At 43.3% G+C, this 17,455-nt stretch overlaps 1 protein-coding gene across 1 annotated transcript in view; it reads left to right on the top strand.

Moving 5' to 3' along the window:
• The window catches only part of PCNX4 (pecanex 4), a 30,505-nt gene extending 27,834 nt beyond the window's left edge, over window positions 1-2,671 (top strand). The window contains exon 11 of the mRNA XM_084793348.1: window positions 1,858-2,671. Coding sequence (XP_084649474.1) covers window positions 1,858-2,109 — 252 coding nt within the window. The 3' untranslated portion in view covers window positions 2,110-2,671. The remainder of the gene's footprint in view (window positions 1-1,857) is intronic.
• The last annotated feature ends 14,784 nt before the right edge of the window (window positions 2,672-17,455 follow it).

The following is a 17,455-nucleotide window of genomic DNA, read 5'->3' as shown; positions in this document are numbered from 1 at the left end:
CTGATTGTTCTGTCCCAAGTTCATATTGAACCCTTCGCCTCGGTGTATGGGAAGTAATTAGGATTTGGTGAGCTCATAAGTGTTGAACTGTGTGACAGGATTAGTGGCCTGATGGCCGAGGAAGCGCTAGACCTTTCTGTATTTACACCACAAAGACAGTGGAAGAAGGCAGCCTTAGCTGAGCCAGGAAGAGCCCTCACCACAGCCTAGCCCTGTGAACCCTGACTGCAGTCTCAGCTTCTAGAACAGTGAAAACAATCTTCCTCTTCCAATCCCCTCCCCATCTCCTCCCGCTCCCCTCCCCATCTCTTCCCTCTCCATCTTTCAGCAAGGGTCTCCCTGTTTTGCCCAGGCTAGCTGTGGGATTTAGGAAAACCTAAGTTCCATGATCATCCCGTCTCAGTCACTCAGGATGCAGGAACTAAAAGCTGCGCCACCGATCTCAGCATCAATGTCTGTTGTAACAGCTGAGTGATGACAACAGAGTAAAGAAGAAAAGGGGGTAAAGGCACGCACACACACACACACACACACACACACACACACACACACACACACACACAGTGCTCTGCATCATTGATGTTGGGAAACAAGTCACACCATGATTAGGGCTGAGATGTGTAGCTTAGTGGTAAAACTGCTTGCCTAACATGTGCAAGGCTTCGAGCTTGATCTCCCACACTACCCAAGAGACAAACAAAAGCCATGACATTTTACTGTACTGTGATGGCTAAATTAAAAGTCAACACGTTTTGGCAGGGATGTGAAGAGGTTAGAAGCCTCATATGCCAATGTTGGGAATATACAGTCATTTTGGAAAACACTCTGGTCAAGTCTCAAGTAGTTGGTCACGGGACTATTTACACTGCAAAGGTGCAAAAGTGTAGCTGACACACAAATTTGCACACAAATATTCATATGTAATATTTGTAATTGCTAAAAAGCAGAATTGGTTGGCCCAGTTGTGCAACAAGAGATGGGCATTTTATACCACAGCTGTACCCATGGAAAGGAGCAAAGTGTGTTCAATATGCAAAGTCACTGTGGTTGCTTAGGAGTGTGGAAAGAGGAGCTAGGAAAGTGACAGTTGAGAACTCAGTGTTCCTCAGTGAGGCCATGAGAACTGTTCTCAGATTCCTGCGGTGGTCACTGCACATTCAGCCAATGTCCAAGGGCCGTTGGATTATAAATTAGCAGTTGAAATGAACGAGCTGTGTGGAAATCTAGCTACATCTCATTAAAACCTTCTGGAAAGGAGCCTCGCTGGATGATGGGCCACTGTAGAGAATCCTGATTGTCAGTCTGGTAGAACTTAGAATCACCATGGAAACAAACTTCTGGGCATGACCATACGGGAATTTTAGGTTGGGTTGAGATGGGAAGGCCCATGCTCCGAGGAAGGAGGCACCGTGGCATGGGTTGGGGTCACAGACTAACTGAAGGGGAGATGGGGTGCTGAGCAGCATTCCTCTCTCGGGACTCCATATGTTCAGCTGCCTCGTGTTCCTGCTGCCAAGACAGCCCTCATGGAGCAGGAACAAGCCCCTTCTGTTACTAAGCTGTTTTGTCACAGCAATGAGAAAATGGCCGAGCTATCCACTAATACTTAAGGCTGTGTATTGCCAAGGCTGCATGAAATGACAGGTCAGAGTCAGAAAAGACTGAGTAACTGAAATTCTGTCATCATAGTAATAAAGTGGAAATTTTCTTCCCAGATTTACTTAGAGAGCTAAGAGAAGAGAGGTGATTCCTGATCCTAACGCTAAGCAACCCGGGGACATTTGAAAACACCGATCTCTATTGTTGTTTGTCTGCTGTAGTTTTGGTGACCTTTCATTTCTCCTTTTACACTTGCAGGGTGTTTACACCGCCAGGGTCCTGACGCTGCAGGAGCTGCCCCTGCACATCGGGAAGCTGAACGCTGAGGCCGTCCGAGGTCAGTGGGCCAATCTCTCGTGGGAACTGTTGTACGCCACCAACGACGATGAGGAACGTTACAGTATCCAAGCTCACCCACTGCTTTTGAGGAACCTCACTATACAAGCCGCTGACCCTCCCTTAGGATATCCAATTTTCTCTTCAAAACCTCTCCCCATACATTTGTGTTAGTCCATGTTCACATCCAAATGCAAGCGCGTCACAGGAGGCACTGGCTGAAAAGTTAAGGAATCTTAAGTTATGTGGTTTCACTAGACTTTCTTCTTGCCCCAAGGATGTCTGGGAGAAAGCCTGAGGTCTGTAAGCTGATTCTCAACCATCTGAATGACTCAAACAGTAGCTCCTATGTGTCTAACATGGGTAAAAGTAGTTGGCCAATATTTGTGCTGTATGAGTTCTGATTGGCTTTGGTAGCTAGAGCCATTTATATAAGATGACATGTTTTTTTACTGCTTTGTAAAATGTCTGAAAGGTGGTTTGTCTTTTAAAAAGTCAACAGGTATGTAATTACATACTAAGACATTCATATCAATAGTGTTCTTAAGTAATAATGGACCTTTTTTAATGGTTAATATAGCATGTACATATATTTATTTGAAATGTAATTTTTAGCGTTTTCAAATGTACTGTTGTAACATTTAACATGGTGTGAATAGTTCCTTTCAGTGTATTCATTTTTCATATACTTCAGTTTGGAAACCGTGAGAACTGGAAATAAAATATCACCAGTTAAGTCCTGTTCTTTGTGTTGGGAGAGGGGTGTGCATGTGTGTAGTTGCCCACCTATGCTTACGGGGGCCAGGGGTCAGCCTCAGGCAGTGTCTCTCTCAGGGACTTGGGGCTTGCTGAATTGGCTAGGCTGGCCAGCCAGTGAGCCCCAGCAGTGGGGTTAGAAGGACATGACGCCGTGCATGGCATTTTACATGAGGGATGACCAAACTCGGCTGTCATGCCTAGATGGCAAATGCTTTCCCAGTCTCCAGGGGAATCCCACCCACCTTTCCAAAGACCTTTGTTACGTGTAAAACAAACAGGGCTCCCTGTTCACCATGGGTGCTCCCGCCCCGCAGTTCTGACTCCTTACAACTTCCTGTGACTGATTCACCCAGGGGGACCCCCATCGTCATCACAGCTCTGTGAGCTGAAAACTGTAAATAGAGGGAAATTTCCATAAAGTGACCAGAATTTCATTTTCATTTTCTTGCTGCCTGGAAATGATTCACGGTTTCTTACAAGGGGAGAAAGGTGATGGGTCTGACTGAACCGCTTCAGATGGGGCCTTGCCTTATGCCTTACTTGAGTTCCATCGTAAATCTGCAGGAGCTCCCAGAAACCTAAGATTAAGATGCATTATCTTTAGAAATGGCTGAGCTTGGGTTGGAGAGATGGCTCAGAGGTTAAGAGCACTGGCTGCTCTTCCAAAGGTCCTGAGTTCAATTCCCAGCAACCACATGGTGGCTCACAACCATCTGTAATAGGATCTGGTGTCCTCTTCTGGTGTTCATGAAGACAGCTTACTCATACACATTAAATAAATAAATAAATAAATAAATAAAATAAACAAATCTTTAGAAATGACTGAGCTTATTAAAGTTTGCTGTTATTTCATCAATGCTGAAAGGATACTTTGGGACTAATTTCAAGTAATCTACGAGATTTCTGTGTTGAATTTCTGTAGGTGTGACAGTGTAGGATGATGGAGTTTTATGTTGCACCCTAAGCTAGCTTAGCTATCCAGCTGTTGTTTATCTGATTGGATTTATTAGATGGGCAACATTATATCTTTTCTCGTGCATAAAAAACGCTCTCAAGAGGTCAAACACTCTTTGTAACGGTCACTTTTAGGAGTTGCATTACATTGTTGGACTTTCCTCAAACAGTAATTTTAAATTGTTTGAAGGTTTTTATCATTAACACAATGCCAAGCCTTGCTTTCCCTTGGCCTTGCATTATCCTAAAACAATCCTATTTCCCCATCTAATGTTTTGGTTCGTTTTCTTTTGGGTGAAGAGTTGTTTGTTTTAGTAATTTGAACCTTCTTTTTTTTTACTTTTTATTAATTCTTTGAAGATTTCACTTCATGCACCCCAATCCCACTTATCTCCTTATGCCTCCATATTTGCCCTCCACCCTTGCAACTCCCCCCGCCCCGCCTGCCAAAAAGGAAAAAAAAACCCCCCACATCTTGCCATGGACGCTGCAGGGTGACACACAGTGTACCCTTCTGCCCAAACAGCTTTTCTTGCAAATGTTCATTGCACTGAGTCATTGGTCCTGCTCGAGGCCTCTGGCTTCTGCTACACCATCAATGATGCATCCTCACAGGACTGGGCCCAGGTGGTACCTGAGTCAGTCAGCCCACCAGATCACCTGTGCTCACACCACTGGGGGCCAAGCAGCTCTGCCCATCATAGCCCCAGGCAGCAGTCCAGACCTGGGAAGCCCGAGTAGCCTTTGGTGGTAACGTGTGGCAGCTGGGGGTTGTCTCTCATTATCTGTTAATACCAGCACCTCAATCCGGTTAAATAAACTCAGAAAGGGGCCTGCGGAGATGGTCTGTGGAGTTACTGACAGGATTCTTATTAATGGGTCGTCATTGTTGACTTCGTAGACCAATACTAATTGCTATAAGGCAATAATAAAAACACATAATAGAGTTGGGAAGATGGCTCAGTGAGTGGGTAAAGCACTTGATGTACAAGCATGAAGACCTGCATTCAGATTTCCTATACCCTCTTAAAAGCTGGGCACAGTAGTATGTGTGTAACCCCAATATTGGGGTGAAGTGGAGATAGGAAAATCCCAGCATCTTGTTAGCTAGCTACACCAGGAGACAATCAAGCTCTAGGGTCCAATGACAGACCCTGCCTTGTGGAAGGATTGTAGACAATATCTCAGGTGAAGGCAGTCTTGGCAGGTCTTGCCTCAGACTCCACTGCTTAGAAACACCACCCATACCCCACTGAGATGGACATTATTGAAGACTGAGAGGAACATTCCTGGGTCCAGAATTCAGGACATGAACCAGAGACTCCAGCCAGGTGTTTCTAATTGAACATCAATGGAAGGAGGAATCTGGGAGCGAGACTGGCCATTGAGAGAGACAGACAGACAGACAGACAGACAGACAGACAGACAGAGACACAGACAGAGAGACACGCAGGAGAGGAGAGGAGAGAAGACTGCAGGTTCAGAGCAGGAGCACATGTGGATCAGGGGAAGGACCAGCACACAGGCCAGACCAGACGCCCAGGGACCTGCCCTGTGGAACTGATTCCCGGAAGTTTACTCTTGTTTCCCTTTAACCTCTTTTCCCTCCTGTATAGGATAGTTGGGTTGTATAATAAAGTCTAATTGTTAAGAAACAGAGCCAACACTGTCTCAAACAAAGGAGAGCAACATAGAAAGGCAATGGGCGTTGATTTCTGATCTTCAGCATCCTCACACAGAGAAAAAGACAGGCAGACAAGACACAAAGACAGAAAATCAGAATTTATCAAAGTTATGTTATTTTTAGTAACTTTTTTTTTGAGAAATACAAATGTCATGAAAATAAAAGTTTAGAAATGTTGTGTTCTACATTGAATAGTTACTTATAAAGGCATAAAAAATACTAATTACCCAATGGCAAAGACCCGTCATAGACCTGACATTACTGTGTGCACTCCTAAGCACCTTTGAGGGAAAAGGAACAGATGAGACTTGGAGTTTGCTCAAACAGACAAAGCAATACAGTGCTCTATTGATAAAAATGTTCCTAGCTTTACTAAGGCCCTGGAAAGTGGCTTTGTTAACCACATCATGGAAACTTTGGTCAGGTAGAGCTTTTAAATTGCTGTTCTCTAAGGAAAAATGTAGAGGGTCAAAGGTCCCATGTGCATACGGATAAGCACAGTATAGAAGCCAGAAAAGTTAAGCAGACTTGTCGCTTCAGAGAAAGGGGAGTCTTGCCTGTCCTCTGGGAAAGGAAGTAACTTACAACCTGGAGGGGTGTGTGTGGGTGTGTGTGTGTGTGTGTGTGTGTGTGTGTGTGTGTATGTGTGTGTGTGTGTGCGTGCACACGCTATGTGTAATACCAGTATTCACATGAATCCCCAGATTTATATGTTTTTATTTTAATCCCAGAACTTCCCCCTAGATCTTGAGCATTGTTTCTAAGTTAATAAAACCCGTCCTTATGATGAGTGTCACTCGCACCTCACAATTGCCTAAGTGATGTCTGTGTTATCTCAGGGCCAGGCCAGTCCTGACTCTCACAGGCTTTGTGCTTATTGCGGTCATTCTCCTGACACACTTAGCATGAGCATTGTTTCTAAGGCAACAAAACCATCTTCTTGTTGTTGTTGTTCTTTGGTTGGTTTGTTTTGGTTTTTCCAGACAAGGTTTCTCTGAGCAGCCTTGGCTGTCCTGGACTCACTTTGTAGACCAGGCTGGCCTTGAACTCACAACGATCCACCTGCCTCTGCCTCCCGAGTGCTGAGATTAAAGACATGCGCCACCACTGCCCGGCTCAGAGCCGTCTTTATGAAAAAGCCACATGTACTTGGTAAAGAATTTCAATCTAAGCATGTCTTAAGCGCCGCTGTATGGTTGGGACTCAGTTAATTGTCAGCAGGAAACTTTTTTCCAAAATTATCCTGTGCTTAAATTTGGCTAAAATAAACTACCTGGTGTCAGGCTCCAGAAATCTGAACCAGTGGTGGCTGGCTAAAGTTGTGCTCAGCCGAATTCCATTCTTGCCTTTCCTCAGATCGTTCTGCTGCCAGCCATAGAGCCTGCAGGGACACCCACAGAAAAATATCAGTTGTGAAAGCCATGCGGACAACATACTCCACTTCCCTAACACTGACCTCCCCCCCACCTCCCCCCCTACCCCCCCCCCCCGCACATTCCTGCCACACCAGCAACACCTGACCTGGTAAAAACAGAAGACATAACCCTGGCTAGGAAACCAGAGAATGTGAGCCACCCCTCCGAGTCCCCGCTCCCCTTCTCCCATGGCCCCGCATTAACCTTGGCTGGTCTAGTCAACCCGCAGGCAACCCCTCTGCCCTAGTGCTCACTCATGGCACACCCGAAGCACCCTGCTGATGTTAGAGGACACGACCCCAGACCCAGGTGTACACACACTTAAGCCAGGTCTCAAATGTAAGCTGATTAGGTCAGAGGACCCATTGCTTCCTCCTACATGCTACACCCCAGCTGATGAAGTAACAGAATGCCTGAACTCTCCCTCCATTCCTGGCACTGTGCACACACTGGTTCCTGAGAGCAGAGGACTTGCAACCATCTGTCTCTGACCCATAATCCCACAGCAACTTGAGCACGTAGTTGGTGATATCAGAAGATGCACTAACATTCCACACCCCACAGCCCACACCTTTGCCGCAGAGAATTCACACTGACCTTGCCTCCCGCACACATTTACCTGTACCAAGCACCCTGTACTGTGTGGTCAGAGCACATGTGACTGCCCTTCTTATCCTTGAGTACCTCTGGCATCACAGAACAGACTCTGTCTCCAAACTGGGTCCACCTTAGTCACACCTACCCATGACTCAGCTCCAAGGGTCCCCACAACTGAACTATAGAGTTGCACAACAATAAGAATCCAAGTTCAAATCCCCAGCACTTACATAAAAAGCTAGGCGTGGCTACATGTGCCTGTAACGCCAGCATTTGTGGTAGGTGGAGGCAGGAGCATCACTGAGGTTTACTAGTTGGAGCCCAGCTCCAGAATCAGTAAACAACTGTCTGAAGGGACTAAAATGAGAATGTCAGAGATGGAGACCGGACATCCTCCTCTGGCTTACACACACACACACACACACACACACACACACACACACACACACATGCACACACACACGCACATGTTCACACACACATAGACCATATACACACCATAGATACCACACACACAGACATTGTGTATACATACAGACAGACAGACAGACAGACAGACACACACCTACATACATACATACATACATACATACATACATACAAACATACATACATATACAAACTAGTAGTAATAAATACAATTTAAGTGACAAAAGAGAACAAAGTCACTTATTGACTACTGGTAATGACTTACTATTAGAAGGTGTCTTAATTCCTATGATGACATTGGTCTGTATAGTGTTTGGTGTTTTCTTAGTGTCCATTTGCTTCACAATCGTCCCAGCATCTTTCCTTCTGTAGCCTGTTGGATGTGTTGCTCTTCCTCTGCGGCCTGAAGACTTCCTTCCTGTGTCCTCTGTAGAGGGGTCTTAGTGGCCAGTGACCACTTTGAGGCTGATTTTTTTTCTTCTTATCACAGCAAGGTTTTCTTCTCCTCCAATTCATAACAGTTTTTCTCGGACTGACAGACAGTCTGAGTTGGCAGCTGTCAGCTCTCTGAACTTGATATCCACTCTTCCACTCCCTTCCGGCTTTCAAGGTTCCCACCAAAAAACCAGCTGCTACTCTGATGGGCCTGCATATGTGACTCTGTTCTGCATGTGTCATCTGGGAGTGTCGCTCTTAATCCCTCTGGTTATTTTGTTCCCACTCTGCAAAGCCAAGATAATAGGAAAGCTACAGGTGGCTCCGTGCATCAGAGAAAATGTAAACAAAGTCATGCCATGTCCAACTTGTTGTTATTAGATATCTGATGTCAAGTGCTAAAAACCAGATTAGAGCTGCTTAGCTGAAGTCATAAAACATGTGGGTGTCCAGGACAAAAACTATTCCAAACCTACCTCGTCTCTAAATTCACTGTGGTGAATCAGGGCTCTCTCTCTCCTCTGCTCAGTGTACATATGTTCAGATCAATTCCCCATGCCAACAGTGACTTTTTGGGGGGAAAAAAAACTTCAACTAATTGCTTCAGACAATTGTGAAATGAATGAGGACTAAGAAAACCCAAACACTATAAAATCAAGATTTTCATAGGAATTAATACACCTTCCAGTAATAAGCCACTCTACGTGGCTTATCAATTTCCCAATCAAAAGATACACAAGTCTCCATGTTTACTGAGCAGGTACTCAGCCACTGAGCTACACTCTTAACCATAAAAAGTCAGTGTTTTACAACTATGCTATATTCTAGACTTGAAGAAACAGAACTTGTCCTTAGAAGAAAAACAGAAGCCAGTGGCAAAAGTCTCCAAGCTCCTGTTTGCCTTAGGATAACTACAGACATGGCACCTGCCTTCTTACCCTCTGCAGCACCGACTTCTGTTTACCAATCCCACTGGGGTATATAGCATAATCAATGGCTTCCTCAAAAGAGCTTCTCAAAGCAGATTTGGAGAGTTGGAAGGAGACATAGAGCCAGTGCCCTCAGGGATTCTTAGCTCTGGCCTTGGCTGCCCTCTCTCACCTTCCTCTGCAGATGAGAGAGTAGTGATCTTTGCATTTACAAGGGTTCCATCTTCTGTTGATGTCACACGCCTTTAATTCAGAAAGCCACACAGACAGTAGCTCTGCCTGTTGGCACTAGTGAGAGTAAACCCATCTTCCATCTGCATGGCAGTCCCTCATAGACTTGAAGACAGCTGGCGTCTCCTCCCCAAATCCTGTTATCTCTGGCTTCTGTAGATCCAAGCATATCCAGTCTCTGCTGCCTGTCCTCAGGTGACCTGGCATTAGGTTTCCTCATTCCTCTCACACTCCTCTGCCTATGCACAGGGTGCCAGGGTGGGGTCTGGACATTGTGCTGTAGGGTTAGATGTCTCAACCACTTCCCATGTCACTCAGATGGCTAAGACTGTGTGTATTTTTGGCTTGTTGGGAATGCCCTTGTCTTTTTTTCTCCACCACACTCATCTGGTTATCACTGAGGTAGCAGACTCCAGACTTGTACCCAAGGCTTTGCTGTAGCCAAGAACAACAGAGATAAACAGACACCCTTCAGGTTCCCTGTGTAAGATCTACGCTTAGAACTGGGGAGAATTTCTCTAGAAGGCACAGAAGACGGAGCGGTGGTTGCCTACAAGGAGGCATACGGGGACAAGGAAGGCACTTTTTAAACGTTACATACCCTTTTGGATTTTTAAGTTTCACATGAGTATGCTATCCAGTTGTTAACTTGATACACGCACACATGCCTCCCCCCCCACTCCAACGGATGTGAAGGGGAGTAATTTTTGTTCCAAACTTGTGTGTACTTTTGAGGGTAATCTACATCCCTTTCATAATTTTTCTCCATCTGTCACATAACTGTTAGTCTTTAGAGATACTTCCTGTTAGAGGAGCTTTTACACTTAAGGTTCCCCCTATGAAACTTCAATTCCACAGATATGCTATATAATCCCTATATTATGCACTCACACATGCCTGTGCTTTATGTACAAATGGGATGCTAAAAAGTTTACTTTTGAGACTTTTGGTTTTTGTTTTAATCCCATGTGTGGGATATGGGGCTGCTTCTGATTGTCCATAGACAATAGGATTTGTCTTGTGCTCTAAGAGGGGTGTGATTTTTTTTTTTTTTTTTGCTGGCTGCAGAATACTGGGGACTCTTGAGAGGGTATAAACACAAGAGCCCTGAGAAGGCCTGTGGCAAGCTGGTGCTCCAATTTTTGCTGCCCTTGCTGAGGTTTGTCCTTACCTCTGCTAGTACCTGCTGCTGCTTTTGATATTGCTATTTGCTGGACTGATGGATTACTGGTTGCTGGTTGGAGATAGTCTGACTACAAAGATTAGACATGCCCCAAGGAACTCGACCCCCTCCCAATCAGCAGGAAGTAGTCTAAAGAGGTCTATGCCCCATTTTCTCTCTAACCCTCTTTTTCACCTACATAGTGTTGGGGGGAATTGGAAGGAATTGGGGTATAGAAAAGTAGAGATAGAAATCCAGGTTACAAGTAGCACCTAAACATGTGGCTAGGCAGAACGGGAAACTTAGTTTCTAATGCTGTAGAGGAGGCAGAAGAATACAAAGGAAGGGGTATTCTGTTTCAGGAAGTCAGCAAAAAGTTAATTGCAGCCACTCCTGCTGGGTTTCCCCCTTGCTTTGCTCCCAGAGGGGATTTGCTATCTCTTCTTCTTCCTCTTCCTCATCCTCCTCCTCCTTCCTCCTTTATACCATAAAAAAAGGTTGGAAGAATGGCTGAGCAATTGAAAAAATTGCAGGCAGAAATGAATAAATCCGAGAAGCAACTAGAGAGGTTACGGGTAGAGGTAGAAGCACTCGGAAAGAGAGCAGCACCAGAAAAGGGAGGGATAAAGGGCTCACATCCTGGTGAATGGGCAGGAGAACAAGAGCTTCCTGCAGGATGAAAGACAGAAGCAAACTGGCTAGAAGGCCAATGGCGGCTTCACCCAGAGCCTTGGTCTTTCAGTTTCAAGTCTCTACAGCCCCTGGGTGAGGTGGGGAGCTGGATACACAGCTGGGAGGGAGAGGACAAAGCCCATATCAAGAGAAAGGGTTAATCTGGAGCCAACTGCACCACCAGAGGGGCAGCCTAAGGTTAGGTGATTACCATTAGCTTTTCCAGTAGACACACACAGTCTTCGATATCAAAATGCCTGATGCTTTAATTGCAGTGAATTTGGCCATTTACAAAGAAATCCTGACCAACCTGTTAAAAGCCTCAGATCTTAAAATGTCTCAAGCTGTAACTATGAGAAATACAGTAGTTTCTGGTGAAGAAGTCACAATGAGTTCTCTGAAAGAATGCCTACGCTTCCTGAGGTTTGCAGGCATTCTGGGAAGGGCTGTTATTGGATCATTAAATGCGGGTCTAAGAGGGGCATCCAAGGCAATATTTTTTTGCCATCAGGAAGTGTTAATGTTATTTTTACAAAACCTTGCTGTTTTCTCAGTTTCTCTCTTAACCTGGCTACCATACAAATAATTGAGATTCTTCTATATTTGTTTACTAATAAACTTCACAGCACAAGAACTAAGCAAGTAGTACTTTATTGTTAACCCTCTAAGCTAATCTGGTTTGTTCCCAGCACACATCCCTGGGGTACTTGCATTTTGTAGCTTCTCTCCTCTGATGATGTCACCTGGACCTCTCCCATGGCTGAATCCCTTGCTTCCTCTTCCAATTCCACCTTTCCTGGCTGGCAAGGAGTCCAGCGCTATTCTCTTTCCTGCTCAGTGATTAGCTGTAAGCTGCTTTATTGGCATATCAGGGGACAATTGAGGGGAAGTGTTTACATGACACTGAGACAGGAGATTCTCAGAACAAGGATTACAACCAGATTATGGGCAACACAGAAATCAGCATTTGAATTATACAGTAACTTTAGGCCTGCAAGGAAACAGCTTTGGGGGCTTAGCGTGAAGCTCCACAGCAAAAGTATGGGCCATTTTAGACATGAACAGCCATGAGTAATCAGGTTATAGAAAAAAGAACCCTACTGATCCAAAAGTGTTTAGTTCATTGAAAATGTCTCTGCTTATAATTTCTCAATAAACACAGTGCAAGTAATGGCTTAACAGAATGGGGGAAATATAGTGAGAATTTTTGTTGTTGTTGTTGTTGTTTTAAACCGGTTATGTTATATGAATATGTTTTTGTTTTAATCCCAGGTGTAGGACATGGGTCTGCTTCAGATTTTCCAAGGCTGTTATGCTTTGTCTCATGCTCTAGGAAGGGTGTGATTTGTATTTTATTTATTTATTTATTTATTTATTTATTTATTTATTTATTTTGGTTTTCTGAGACAGAGTTTCTCTGTGTAGTCCTGGCTGTCCTGGACTTACTTTGTTGACCAGGCTTGCCTCAAACTCAGAGCAATCTGCCTGCCTCTGCCTCCCGAGTGCTGGGATTAAAGGCGTGTGCCACCACACTGGGCAAGGGGTATGATTTTTGCCAGCTCCAGATAGATTATGCTTGGAATTCTGATGACACTTGAGAGGGTATAAATATGAGAGCCCTGAGAGGGTTTGGGGCAGCTGCTGCTCCCACTGCTGCCCTTGATACTGCTGGTTCCTCCTGCAGTTGTTTCCTGCTATGGCTTTTGCTGTTGCTGTTTTCTGGATTGCCTGTGATCCCAGCACTCTGGGAGGCAGAAGCAGGCAGATCTCTATGAGTTCAAGGCCATCCTCGTCTACAGAGTCTAGGACAGTCAAGGCTACACAGTGAAACCCTGTCTCCAAACAAAAACAAAACAAAAAACAACCAGAACCAAAAAAAAAAAAAACCACAAACAAACAAAACTGCCTGCTGTTAGACAATAAAAGACATTAGCTAAACGGTGGCTTTTACAGCAGCAGACGTTAAGTCTGGAGGCCCAGGATTCAAATCTCAGGTCCATCTGCTTTTGAATTCCTCACTGCAGCCAGTGATCCTAAATAGAAAGGCTGTCAGTCACAGAGAAAGAGAGCTCAGCCACCACCAGTGACTGGCACACTGCTATCTCATCCCAGGATTAACCCTGTGTGCCAAGGCTGCCCATTAGCACTGGAACTCCTCCCTCCTATTTCCTCCCTCAGCAATAGGCCAATGAGCTGTTTATTGACTGGAGAAAAATCCATATGTAAGAGATTATACCTACAATCAAGGACTGGAGAGCTGATGGTTCAATAACTAATAGGGGAAAATGGTCCCATTCTATGGCCTTTTCATCATTTCAGTTTCCTCCTGTAAAGTCCAGAAAAAGTTATGATAATCCCTTGATAGGTTTTTATATCACTTCCATATCACATGGCATGTTTTATTATGATCTGGAATAATTCTGGTCTTTTTGTTTTTATTTCTGACATGGCATATCACACCAACCATAAGTACCATGCTTATCACTGGTTATGCAAGCTTCCTCTTTCTTGGTTTTTTGTTTTTTGTTTTGTTTTTTTTATGTTCTATGGACATGGTACATGCTTATTTCCCTCCCCACAAGAGGAGGGACTGTCTGACACATGGTATGTTCTCTTACAAGATGAGTATTTGATGTTTTTGAGATTCTGCTTTCCTAGTGCTGGGATTAAAGTCCTGGTCAACCACAGCCAACTTCTTCTCTGTGGGCAGCTAGTGTGGTGCAGTTCATCCATGTACCTGAACTTCTGATTCTCACAGTGTGCCCTCTGCCTGTCCCTGTCTCACTCCGCATGCACAGGACAAGAATGGCCCCTAGTGTGTTCAACAGCTACTCTATCTTTAGTTTGTGCATGTTAATTTAACTCCAGCTAAACTGAACTTTTTGTAAGCAAGGACCATGATTTTTTTCCTGACGTCCTGTTGATTTGGGTGATGCTTGTTTTCTGATGTAGAGTGCTAAGCACTGAAGCAAAATTAACTGCAATAGTTGAAAGAATTAATAGTGAATTCCTCCTGAGCTAAGTTTAATTATACATTACTCTGTAATATCTGGGACCTTAGGAAAAATAGGGTAACGCCTTGGGTGTGTCTTCCTTCAGTCCAAAAAAGAAAGAGAAAATTTCACTTACCTTAGTAGCTATTATAAGGAATAAATGAGGTAATTATTATTGAGAGTCAAATACAACAAATGGAACACTTCAGGAATTTAACAAATAATGTCACTATGACTCTCACTTGATTCTTCAAATTATTATTTCCATGGGTCTACTACTCTGAGAGAGTATCAGCATTTAGAGGTAAGGTCACTCCAATGAAACACCATGACCAAAAAAGTTGGCAAGAAAAAGATTTATTTGGCTTACACTTCCATATCACTGTTCACCAGGACAGGAATTCAAGTAGGGTAGGAACCTCAAGGCAGGAGCTGGTGCAGAGGCCATGGAGGAGTCCTGCTTACTGGCTTGCTCCTCATGGCTTGCTCAACCTGCTCTTTTATAGAAGCCAGGACCAAGGATGGCACTACTCACAATGAACTGGGCCCTCCCCTATAAATCACTAATTAAAAACAAGCCCTAGAGCAGTGTTTCTTAACCTTCTTAATGCTTAGACCCTTTAATACAGTTCCTCATGCTATACTAACTCCCAAACCATAAAATTATTTTGTTGCCACTTCATAACTGTAATTTTTCTGCTGTTATGAATCATAACAGCAAATAGATTGGACCAAAAAAGAAAGTTCCCTCACCACATAATAATCAAAATACTAAACATATAGAACAAAGAACGAATATTAAAAGCTGTAAGGAGAAAAGACCAAGTAACATATAAAGGCAGACCTACGGAATTAGAACCAACTTCTCAACAGAGACTCTAAAAGCCAGAAGGGCCTGGACAGATAGATCTCTTATAAACTCTAAGAGACCACAGACACCAGCCCAGACTATCATACCTAGGAGAACTTCCAACCACTATACATGGAGAAAACAGGATATTCCATGATAAAGTCCAATTTAAACAATATTTATCCACAAATCCAGCTCCATAGAAGATTCTAGAAGGAAAACTCCAACAGAAGGAGAGTGCGTGCGCGCGCGCGCACACACACACACACACACACACACACACACACACACACACCACACTACCAATACCACCACCAAAAACAACAAAATAACAGGACAAGAATGGCCCCCAGTGTGTTCAACAGCTAATCTATCTTTAGTTTATGCATGTTAATTTAACTCCAGCTAAACTGGAGTGAGACAGGGACAGGCAGAGGGCACACTGTGAGAATCAGAAGTTCAGGTACATGGATAAACTGCACCACACTAGCTGCCCACAGAGAAGAAGTTGGCTGTGGTTGACCAGGACTTTAATCCCAGCACTAGGGAAGCAGAATATAAAAAATATCAAATACTCATCTTGTAAGAGAACATACCATGTGTCAGATAGTCCCTCCTCTTGTGGGGAGGGAAATAAGCATGTACCATGTCCATAGAACATAAAAAAAAAAAAACCAAGAAAGAGGAAGCTTGCATAACCAGTGATAAGCATGGTACTTATGGTTGATGTGATATGCCATGTCAGAAATAAAAACAAAAAGACCAGAATTATTCCAGATCATAATAAAACATGCCATGTGATATAGAAGTGATGTAAAAACCTATCAAGGGATGATCATTGGTCACTGATATCTATCAATGTCGATGGACTCAATTTCCTAATAAAAAGACACAGACTAACAAAATAGATGTGAAAACAGGATCCATCCCTCTACTGTATACAAGAAACATGCTTCAACATCAAAGAGTAAGGGTTAGAAAGGTTTTCCAAGCAAATAACCTAAGAAACAAGCTGGTGTAGCCATTATAATATATAACAAAATAGACTTCAAACCAAAATTAATAAAAAGAGATAGGAAAAGATACTTTGTATTCATCAAAGAAAAAAGTCCATCAAGATAATCTTTCAATTATTAACATTTATCCCTCAATTTCAAGGGCACCCACATTTGTAAAAGAAATATTACTAAAGCTTAAATCACACACCCAACCTCACACATTGATAGTGGGAGATTTCAATACCCCATTCTCACCTATAGACACATCAACCAGACAAAAACTAAATGTAGAAATACTGGGGCCAGCAGGCGTTATGAGCCGAATGGGCCTAACGATTATCTATAGGACATTTCACCAAACACAAAAGAATATACCTTCTTCACTGCACCTCATAGAACATCTCCAAAATTAGCCACCGCATGGTCACAAAGCAAGTCTCAACAGACACAATAAAATTGAAATATCCCTCTTTATCATATCAGACCATCATGGACTAAAGCTGTACATCAGTAACAACAGAGAGCCTACAAACTCATGGAAACTGAGCAACTCTCTATTGAACAACACTGGGAGAAATATAGAAAGAAATTAAAGGCTTCTGAGAATCCAATGAAAATAAGAGCACAAGATACCCAAATTTATGGCACACATGAAAAGTGGTGTTAAGAGGAAGTTCATAACACTAAGTGTCTACATAAAGAAATTGAAGAGATGGAGCTGGAGAGATGGCTCAGAGGTTAAGGGCACTGACTACTCCTCCAGAAGTCCTGAGTTCAATTCCCAGCAACCACATGGTGGCTCATAACCATCTATAATGTGATTTGATGCACTCTTCTGGCATCAGGTGTAAATGCAGGCAGAGCACTGTATACATAGTAATAAATTAACTAATTTTTAAAAAGAATCTGAAGAGATAGCATACTAGCAACTTATCAGCACACCTAAAAGCTCTAGGGAAAAAATGCAAGATGTATATGTCAGAAATAATCAAACTGAAGGATTAAATCAATAAAATAGAAGCAAGGAGAACAATAAAAAAAAATCAATCAAATGAAATTAGCAAGATAACTCTCTTATCCAAACTAACTAAAAGACAGGGAGAGCTTATTCAAATTAACAAAATCAGAAATGAAAGGAGAACATAACAATAGACAATGAAATCCAAAGAATCATTGAGTCATACTTTAAAAACCTGTTCTCTGGTTGGAGAGATGGCTCAGTGGTTAAGGGCACTGACTGCTCCTCCAGGGGACCCATATTCAAATCTCAGCACCCACATGCAGCTTACAATTGTCTATAACTCCAAGATCTGACACTCTCACATAGACATGCATGCAGGAAAAACACTGATGCACATAAAATAAAGAAAAATAAATAAACAAACTTGTACTCTATAAAATTTGAAAGTCTA

Source organism: Acomys minous, assembly GCF_964271855.1.
Source record: "Acomys minous genome assembly, chromosome: 8".
Taxonomy (NCBI): Eukaryota; Metazoa; Chordata; class Mammalia; order Rodentia; family Muridae; genus Acomys; species Acomys minous.
The sequence above is the reverse complement of the archived record's forward strand: the minus strand, read 5'-3'. Positions and strand labels throughout refer to the sequence as shown.